Below are 8,744 nucleotides of genomic sequence, written 5' to 3' on the forward strand. Positions count from 1 at the left end.
AGATCTGTCTAGGACCTCACACTGTAGCCTGGGATAGTGGAAAGAGCATGGATTCTGGGGTCAAATCCACCTCCTGATACTATCTCTGTAACCTTGATCAAGTCCTATCACTTCTCTGGGCCTCAGTTTCCCCCTCTGAATAAATGGGGGGGAGGGCTGGATCCTATGATCCTAAGCCATGCAGGTCTGGATGCTGACAAAGCCTGAGTCAGGCTCTTCAAGGTCCACCCTTCCACCGTTCCTTCCCCCACCCTTGGACACCCAGGAAGGGATTCCAGAGTTGGCTCCTGTATCCAGGGCAGGGGAAGGGAGGGAAGAAATGAGATATACAGGGAATATACTCTTTTTTTCCTTTCTGCATTTTAAGGAGGGGCAGCTTAGGAAAAGCTAGAAAGTGGATATCTTCTAGACCTCCCTCTTCCCATGCCAGAGTAGCCCGACACATGGATGAGATGTCTACCATTCAATCACTGAGCAGCGTCCCTGCTCGAAACACCAATCGTCTCTTCTCCTAGGAGAAGAAGCCTGTCCGGCGGACAGCCCTGAGTTTGGCCCCGGCCCTGTCCCTAATCAGCGAGTTCTACCCTGTCCCGGCCAGCCCACTCGTAACAGTTTTCATTCCGCATTAGCCCAGAGGGGTAGCGGATAGCCGGGCTGGGCCTCAGCAGTCGTGGGGGATCTGGGCTCAAATCCAGTCTCTGTCTGCCACTGGCTGGGCCGGCCTCGGCAAAGCGCAGCCTCTCAGTCCCCCCGGGCTGCTCAGTTACAGAAGAGTCACCAACACATCAGCGGAGGGGATTCCCCAAACCGATCAAATTACTCATCTGGAACCACAGCGCACCTTGTCAGGACACACCCCAAATAACGGGGTTTTGTTGTTGTTTCTTTTAATTACCTGAAGCCAGGTTTTAAACCTTGTTCTCAGAGTGAGTACAATTCTATAGTCTCTATTGATGAAAAAAGGTGTGGGGCTTTTTTTATATAGATGTGGTGGTTGTCAATGCGCCATGCTCTCAGGAGCTGGCTCGGCTCTGTCCTGGACGAAGGATGAGCAGAAGCCAGGTCTGCAGGACCTCCGCTACTCAGCATTCAGGGCTGGGGTCTTCAGAAGGTTCGATGGGACCAGACCTCTCTGCCCATTTAGCTCCCCATAGAAGAAGCCGTTGTCATCCACGGAGCTCAGCACAGTGACCACATCACCGGCACTCAGGCTCAGCTCCTCGGTCACGCTCAGGCTAGAGCTCTTCCGGGGGTGGTAGTCAAAGGCGGCCACCATGGTCTGTGGGTGCCAAAGCTGGACTCGCCGGTGGGTCCCCCTTGCCATGGAGAAGCTCTTCTGGGGCTGCGTAGAGAGTCCCAGGAGGCCATCCAGGGACACCCCCGATGGCAGGCGGTCTTGCCAGAGCAGCTTCTTGAGGATGTCACTGCCCTCCACTTGTACTTCAGACACCATGTCCCCAGGGATGTAGCCCATCCGACCCGCACACTCTCCGTGATAGAATCCCTCCGCGTCTTGATCCCCCCAGACCTTCAGGAGCTGGCCCCGCTGGAAGGTGAGCTCTTCTGCAGCAGTCGCAGGGTTGGTGGACATCAGCCGGGGGTCATAGTCCCAAAGGGCCACAAACAGTCGGACGTGGTCATTTGCAGCCTTTCCTTTCAGAGGGCTGCTTCCTGGAGCCCTGAACCATGGCCTGGGGGCAGCCATCACGGGGCTGGCCTTCAGGATCTTTGTCATCTTCCCTAAGGGTGCTGGATAGAGCAAGGCACTGGGCTCTGGGAGTGGGCTTGCTTTCTTCAGACCAGCCAGCCTGGTCTGTCCTTTTAGGAGCCTAAATTCCTTCTTCTGGCCAGGTCTCCTTGGCCCCCACATGTTTGCATACTGGTCCTCTTCCTCCAGACTGGCCAGGTCAGCCATGTGGCTGTAATCAGCAGGGGCCTCTGATGATTGAGTCATCCCCTTTAGTGCTTTTGCTTCTACTCTATTCCTAGGCACCTTCCCACCAGAATTGTTCTCTCTAGAGATCTCTTTCATGGGGCCATTTTCTGGGGGAGTGTCTAACAACTCCTGAATCTGGATCCATCTTGGAACAGCCTTTCTAGCATTCTTCTCCTCCACCCCAATCTGGCCATCAGACAGATGTCTGGGATTCCCAAACCTGCTGTCTCTGATGGTCTTAGGCCCATGGGACTCTTTCCTGCTAGAAGGCAGAGGGCTCAGGGCATAGGTTTCTCCAGCTCCCTGAGGGGCATTGATGTCTCCTGGGCTTGGCAACTCACCTTCTGAAGGCTTTGCAACTCCCCTTTGGAAACTGTCTTCTGGGAACCCATCAGAGGCAATCATTTTAGCCCTCCCACAGCTGGCAGGAAGGGGGGTGCTGGCCCTGGTATTGAAGCTGCCCAGAATGAACTTCTCTTGGGAGACAGGTACAAATGGTTTCAATGTCGAAGGGGTCTGGGGGTGGGCCAGCTCCCCACAGCTGTGGTTGACAGGAAAAGCCTGGGGTGATCGGTAAGATCTGGACTGTTTCAACCACTCCCCAGGGATCTGGGCTGGCACCGAGTCCAGGGATTCGCCATAATGGGACATGGTTCTCACGGAGACCTCTTGGGAAAGCTTTTGTTGCTGTATCTGGGAAAACTCCACCAAGACAGTCCCTGCTGTGGGGGAGCGCACTTCAATGACTTTCTGCCCACCTGCATACACAGCATAGCCCGTCACAGGGACCCCATTGGATGACCCTGCTGAATCAATGGTCACTGGGATCCAACTGACAAGCAGAGTGCCTGGGGAGGTGTGGCACTCCACCAGGACATCCAGGGGAGGGTCAGGTGGCCCGGCCGATGGGGTGGTAAAAGTAACTGGGGAGGCCATCTCCTCCCACAGCTTCTTGGAGGTCTCCCCATGGGGCCGCGCCTCCACATGGGCACAGTAGCGAGTGCTGGGCTGCAGGTTCTGAAAGGTGTAGCAGCAGACTCCGGCCTTGGTGAGGCCGTGCTCCTGCTTGTTGAGGTACACCATGTGGGGGTAGCTACTGTTACTGTAGAGCCAAGTGATCTCGGCAGAGGTGGAGGTGAGATTCCTGAGCCTCAGCTGGCTTGGGGCAGGGCAGAAGCCCCGGCCCACCAGGAAGGAGCACTGCAGCCGGTTGGAGCAGCCTTTCTCCATCACACTCTGCACGGAGATGCGGTAGGCCCTCGTCTTCAGGTCCAGGTTGTTGATGGTGGCTCTGGTCTGGGACCCGGCACAGATGTTCTGCCACAACTCGTTGTCCACATAGACATTATAGCCCTGCACAGCCCCATATGTGTTGGGAGCAAAGGGGGCCTCCCAGTCCACGACCACACCCCGGGGCAGCTGCTGGATCAGAGTCAGTTTTGAGGGGCAGGGAACCCCAGAAAAGTCCAAAGCCTCCTCTATGATGTCCTTCTCCAGTTTCTTTGGCAGCAGATTACAAGAGACTTCCTCCAAGGAATCACTCACTTTTCCCCCAGGACTAGGGTTTTCACTGTGTGATTTCACTTCCTGGGAGGAATCCAGGCAGGAGTTACTACCCTCTGGAGGTTGTAAATTCAGGATCTCACTGTCTGAAATCTGCTCCACCAAGTTGGAGGGGACCAGTCCCCTTTGGCCATCCATCAGCTCTCCAGCATAAAAGCCGTCTTCATCCATGTCCCCAAAGACATAAATATACTCCCCCGCGGTTAGGGGCAGCTCAGCCTCTGGATGATCATTGGGGCCTGCAAATGGGTCATAGTCATATCGGGCTAGGAAAATCTTCAGTTTAGAAGGACCATGGCTGTCCTGGCTGTCCTGGCTCTGGTAGCTGTGGTGGCTTCTGGGGACCTCTGGCTCAAGGGCTTGGGAAAGGCTGTCTGCTTCTAACTCTTCCGTCTCAGGAGCTGGATGAGACTGAACGCTGGGCAGCCCAGAGGCAGTGTCTGAGGCGCTGGCCTGGGTGCTGGCCTTCTTGGCCAGTGTCCTGGAGTCAGGGACGCCCTCTAGGGGGCAGATGGCTTTCTTGGCCCACTTCCCCCTGAGCGGTGGCGGTGGGGGGGGGTTAGCTTCCTGGGCTTGCTGGGCGCAGCGCTTCTCCAGCTCTTGGAGCTGGGCCTCCAGAGTTCGCAGGGCTTCCCTGTGCTCCTTCTGCATTTGCTCCTGGGCCTGCTGCATTCTCTGGGCCTCTCCTTGCTGGGCTGCCAGGGCGCTCAGGGCATCCTGGAGCTCCCGCTCCAGCTCTTGGCGCTGGGCCTCGCTCCGGCTGGCCTGCTGCTGCAGCTGGGCTGTCAGAAGGGCTGCCGAGTCCCGCTCCTCGCTCACCAGCTCCAGCTTGCCCCGCATCTTGCTGTTCTCCAAGTCCACCTTCTCTATCCACTGGGCCTTCTCCTGGAGCTTGCTGTTTTCCCGGGTGAGCCAGCTGTTTTCACTCAGCACCTGCTGCAGCCGGCCCTCAGCTTCCTGGAATCTCTGCTGGGCCTTGCCCACATCCAGCTCCAGGTTCTTACAACACTTCTGTCTTTCGCTGAGTGTCTGCTCCAAGGCCTCCAGCTGGAGCTTCAGCTCCTGGGCCTCAGCGGCTTCCTCCCTCCCAGGATTCTGGAGCTGGGCTGAGGGGGGCGGGGAGGCAGCCCTCTGGGTTTGTGGGCACTTGAAGTTTTGCAGGGTGACCTGCCTCTGCAGGCGAAGCACCTCCTTCTGGGACTCCCGCAGGAGATGGTCAAAGCCGTTGACGTTGAACCACTGGGCAGGTCCCTGGCAGGCGGCCACCTGGGCCTGCAGGTCCTGACATTTCCGCCTCAGGTCTTCGATCTGCTTGTCCTTGGCCAGCAGGGCGCTCGTCTGCTCCGTCATGTCCTTGGCCCGCTGAAGCTCGAAGGCCTGGCGGCACAGCTCCAGGGCGGCGCAGCTCTCCCCGGGGGCCGGGGCGCTCACAGCCCGCAGGTTGGTCTCCTGTAGCTTCCGGGCCCGCTCCTCCAGGCGCTTCGCGATGACCGCCAGCTCTGCGTTCTTCACCTTGAGGCGCCGCACCTTCTCGCTGGACTCTGGGAAGCCCTGGCGCAGCTGGCTGTTCTCCTCTCGGAGGCCGGAGCAGTGCCTGGCTAGGGTCTCCAGAGCCTCGGCCAATTCCGAGTTCTGTCTTACCAGGTCGTTGTAATCCAGCTCCAGGACGGCTTCGTGCCGGGGTGCCACGCTGGCCGGCTGCTTCGGAGCGAGGGCCAAGGGGACTTCGCCAGCTTCGCCTTCTTTCTCGGGCTGCTGTAGGCTCGGCACCTCTTTGTGGGGAAGGCTCCCCCAGGCCCTGGGCGGTCTCCTGCAGCTCAGCTGATGGTCATCTGGGCTAGGCCGGGGCGCCTCACGGGGCACTTTCTCACCGGTGCCCAGGTTGTCTTGGGCCAACTGTGGGCGGGGCAGGACCGCTGGGTAGTGGGGGCTCCTGTCCAGTGGACTGCCGGCCTCGGGCTCGCCGGCCCCGGGCGACTCGGCTCGGCTCGGGCTACCGTCCAAAGACCGGGAGGAGCGGGCGGCGGTGTCGTCCAAGGGGAGCGTGTAGGGACGCGGCCGCGGAGCGCACAGGCTGTCCAGAGAGCGTGGCCGGGTGGCGCAGGTCACGGGCCGCGGGCGGTAAACTGGGCCTGTGGCTGTAGCGACTGGGGGGGCTGGCCCCAGCGGAGTAAGAGTGGGGGTGGAGGCGGGGGTCGCAGCGCTGGTGGTGGTGGTGGCGGTGGCGATGGTGGCGGCGGCGGCTGGGGCCGGGAGCTCCCCGACGCCCGCTGTTGGCAGCTCCCCGATGCCCACGGTTGGCAGCTCTCCGGCGCCTGCAGCCTGGAAGTGGACAGCAACGATGGCGGCGGCAGCCCCGGGCTCGGGCCGGGAGAGGTTGGGCCGCGGGGCCCGGGTCGAGAGCACAGAGGCTGGGTCCCAGTGGAAGTTCTCCAGGATGTACTTGAGGAAGAGGCTGCGCTCCACGTCGAGCGCGGCCTGCAGGTGGCGGATGCGGGCCGCCTGCTCGCCGTCCGTCTCCCAGCGCAGCTTGGCCAGCACGTCCTGAAGCTTACAGCGGCATTCGGCGGCGCCCACGAGGCCGCCCGCGGCCGGGCCCACGGCCGCCGAGCCCGGGCGGCTGCAGTAGCCGCGGCTGAGTAGCTCCTCGGCCAGCTGGCGCTGCAGCTCCCGCGCCTGGCGCACGGCGCAGTCCCGCTCTTTGTGCAGCAGCTGCTGCAGCTGGCGCAGCTCGGCCTCCTTCCAGCGCAACAGCTGGCGGATCTCGGTGTCGCGCTCCCGCCCCATGGCCTCCTGCAGCTGCCGCAGCTCCCGCACTCGCTGCATCTCCCAGCGGGAGTGTAGTTGGTCTACCAACTGCTGGCGCTCCCGCTCGCCGGCCTCCCGCAGCTCCCGGGTCTCGGTGGCGAAGCGCCGCCGCTCCGCCTGCGAGCGGACCCGCTCGGCCTCCAGCTCGGCGCGCACGGTCTCCAGCTCCCTCCTCTGTTCCTCCAGCAGCAATGCCGGGCTCGGGCTGGCGGGAGATTTCTTGGGAGAGTAGCGGCCCCCGCTCCCTGTGGGGCTCGGGGTGTCCTTGGTCATGGTGGCCCCCTCTCCCCGCTGGCCCGGCTCAGCTCAGCCTGGCCCCTGGGGCTCGCCTACCTCCGCAACGGCTGGCCGATGCCCTCGCCCTCGACCCCGCACCCCCCACGCCTCGCTTAACCGCCCCTGGCCCGCGCGCCCCCACGCGCCCCCTCGGCCCATGCGTCGCACCCCCCGCCTGTTCCTGAGATTCAGCGCTCTGGGTGTGGGAACGCAGCACGTGCACTGGGGGCCTGGAGATCATTGGCTTCAGAGCTGGAAGGAAACTTAGAGGTCATTTCGTCCAATTCCCGCATTTTTTTTGGGGGGGGGGAACCTGTTCGATCCCCCTAGTAACCGGGACTGGGAACCCCTAGCAACATGGACCGTGAAGAAGGTTCAGCGTGACTGCGTCACCTGGATTGTGTCTCTAGGGGCAGAGAACAGCAAAATGGGGAGGGACCTGGGAGATCACCCGGTCCGAACCTCTGTTAAGTAACAGAGGAGGGAACCGAGATCCTTGATCTATCATCATCTTTGGAGAGATGGTAAAGGGGTTTCTCTGCTCTCAGGATTTAGATAGTCTTCCAGGGCGGTAGCAATGAGAAGACCGTTGGATTGGGTTTCAGGAGTCCCAGCTCTGCTATGTGCTAGACAGACAAGAGACTGAGTGAGGCAGAGGGGGGAGAGGGGAAAGGAGGGAGGGAGTTAGGGAAGGAGGGAGGGAGAGAAAGAAAGAGAGTAACAGAGGGAGGAGAGACGGAAGAGAGACAGCGAGAGAAAAGGGAGAGAGCATGGGAGGGGGAGGGAGGGAAGGAAAGAGAATGGGAAAGGAGAGAGAGACAGAGCGTGGAGAGAGGGAGGGAGGGAAGGATGGAAAGAAAGAGGCAGAAGGAGGGAGGGGGAGAGACAGAGCAGAGACAGAGAGACAGAGATGGGGGGGACTGTAAAAAACGGGGAGGGTGACATTTCCACCTCCCTCTCCCTTGCAGGGTTGGTGTGAGGCTTGTGCCTTGGATTAAAGTCCTTCAGAAATGGGAATGAATGGAGACTGGACCTGTGGGATCATTAGAGGAGAGAATACTTACGATTCAAGGCCATGGCTTGGATGACCAGGCTGAGAGGTGCGTGCTGCAGAGGACACCCGATCAGGATTTAGCACAAAGAGGATTGGAACCAAGGTCAGCTCTCTGGCGCTGCCATTAGAAATGGGAATTACTCTGTAAGGAGATCCAGAGGGAACCCAGAACGCTGTACTCCAAGTTCCTTGAGCTGGAATCCTAGCTGGGCCACTTGCTATCTCCAGCCGTGCACATGACTTCCTGGGTGACTGAAATCATGAACTTTCTCCTCAGTAAAATGATGGGGCTGGATTCACTGGCCTTCAAGGTCCCTTCCAGCTCCCAGTCTCTAACCCTATGAAATGTCAGGGAACATAGAGGAGACACAGAACCAGCTACTTCCCAATGTCTGCCTATTTGGTTTCACGCTATGAAAACGTCCTGGGGATTTCATAGCTTCCCACAGAGATGAAAAAGGACCCAAAGAAATCAGAGCTGCAAGGGGGTGCCACAGTGCACAGAACACCAGGTTTGGAGTCAGAAAGTTTCATCTTACTGAGTTCAAATCTAGTCTCATACACTGACTAGCTGTGTGACCCTGGGCAAGTCACTCAACCCTGTTGCCTCAGTTTTCTTAGCTGTAAAATAAGCTGGAGGAGAAAATGACAAAACTCTCCAGTGTCTTTGCCAAGAAAACCCCAAGTGTGTTCACAGAGTCAGATACTACTAAAACAACAACAAAGACACTGAAGCTCCATCAGAGCTTTGAAGGAGAGGTCATTTCAGCCACTCCTTCATTTTACAGAGGAGGAAACTGAGGCCCACACAAGGAAAGGGAGTTCTCCAAAGGTACATAGCCTGTACCCTGGACTAAATGTCTACTGAAGTCCCAGCAATTCTCAGATTTGGGGATTCTGGTAATTGGCAGAGCCAGGATTTGAATCCAGGATGGTCATACAGTCAGTATGTGTCAGAGGAGGGATTTGAATCCAGGTCTTCCTGGCTTCTAGGCTGGCTCTTTTTTCATTTATTAGTGGGCTTTACCACACCCCTTAGGCTTTTCTAAATTAAACACCACCAGGGCACACACACAAAGTATAAATGCGACATCTGAAAATCTTCAG

General features: G+C 58.8%; 1 protein-coding gene across 1 annotated transcript; it reads right to left on the minus strand.

The window, feature by feature from the left end:
- Positions 1–321: 321 nt before the first annotated feature.
- Positions 322–6,659, minus strand: LOC110215171 (RIMS-binding protein 3A-like). The gene has a single exon (XM_020996411.2). It carries the CDS (start codon positions 6,578–6,580, stop codon positions 1,079–1,081), a length of 5,502 nt encoding a protein of 1,833 aa, XP_020852070.1. The 5' UTR covers positions 6,581–6,659; the 3' UTR covers positions 322–1,078.
- Positions 6,660–8,744: the final 2,085 nt, after the last annotated feature.

This window comes from Phascolarctos cinereus, unplaced genomic scaffold, assembly GCF_003287225.1.
Source record: "Phascolarctos cinereus isolate Bilbo 61053 unplaced genomic scaffold, phaCin_HiC Scaffold_4;HRSCAF=312, whole genome shotgun sequence".
NCBI classification, from domain to species: domain Eukaryota; kingdom Metazoa; phylum Chordata; class Mammalia; order Diprotodontia; family Phascolarctidae; genus Phascolarctos; species Phascolarctos cinereus.

Excerpts from the sequence above, each read along its gene's own strand:
- LOC110215171 (XM_020996411.2), bottom strand. The coding sequence starts at position 6,580 with ATGACCAAGGACACCCCGAGCCCCACAGGGAGCGGGGGCCGCTACTCT.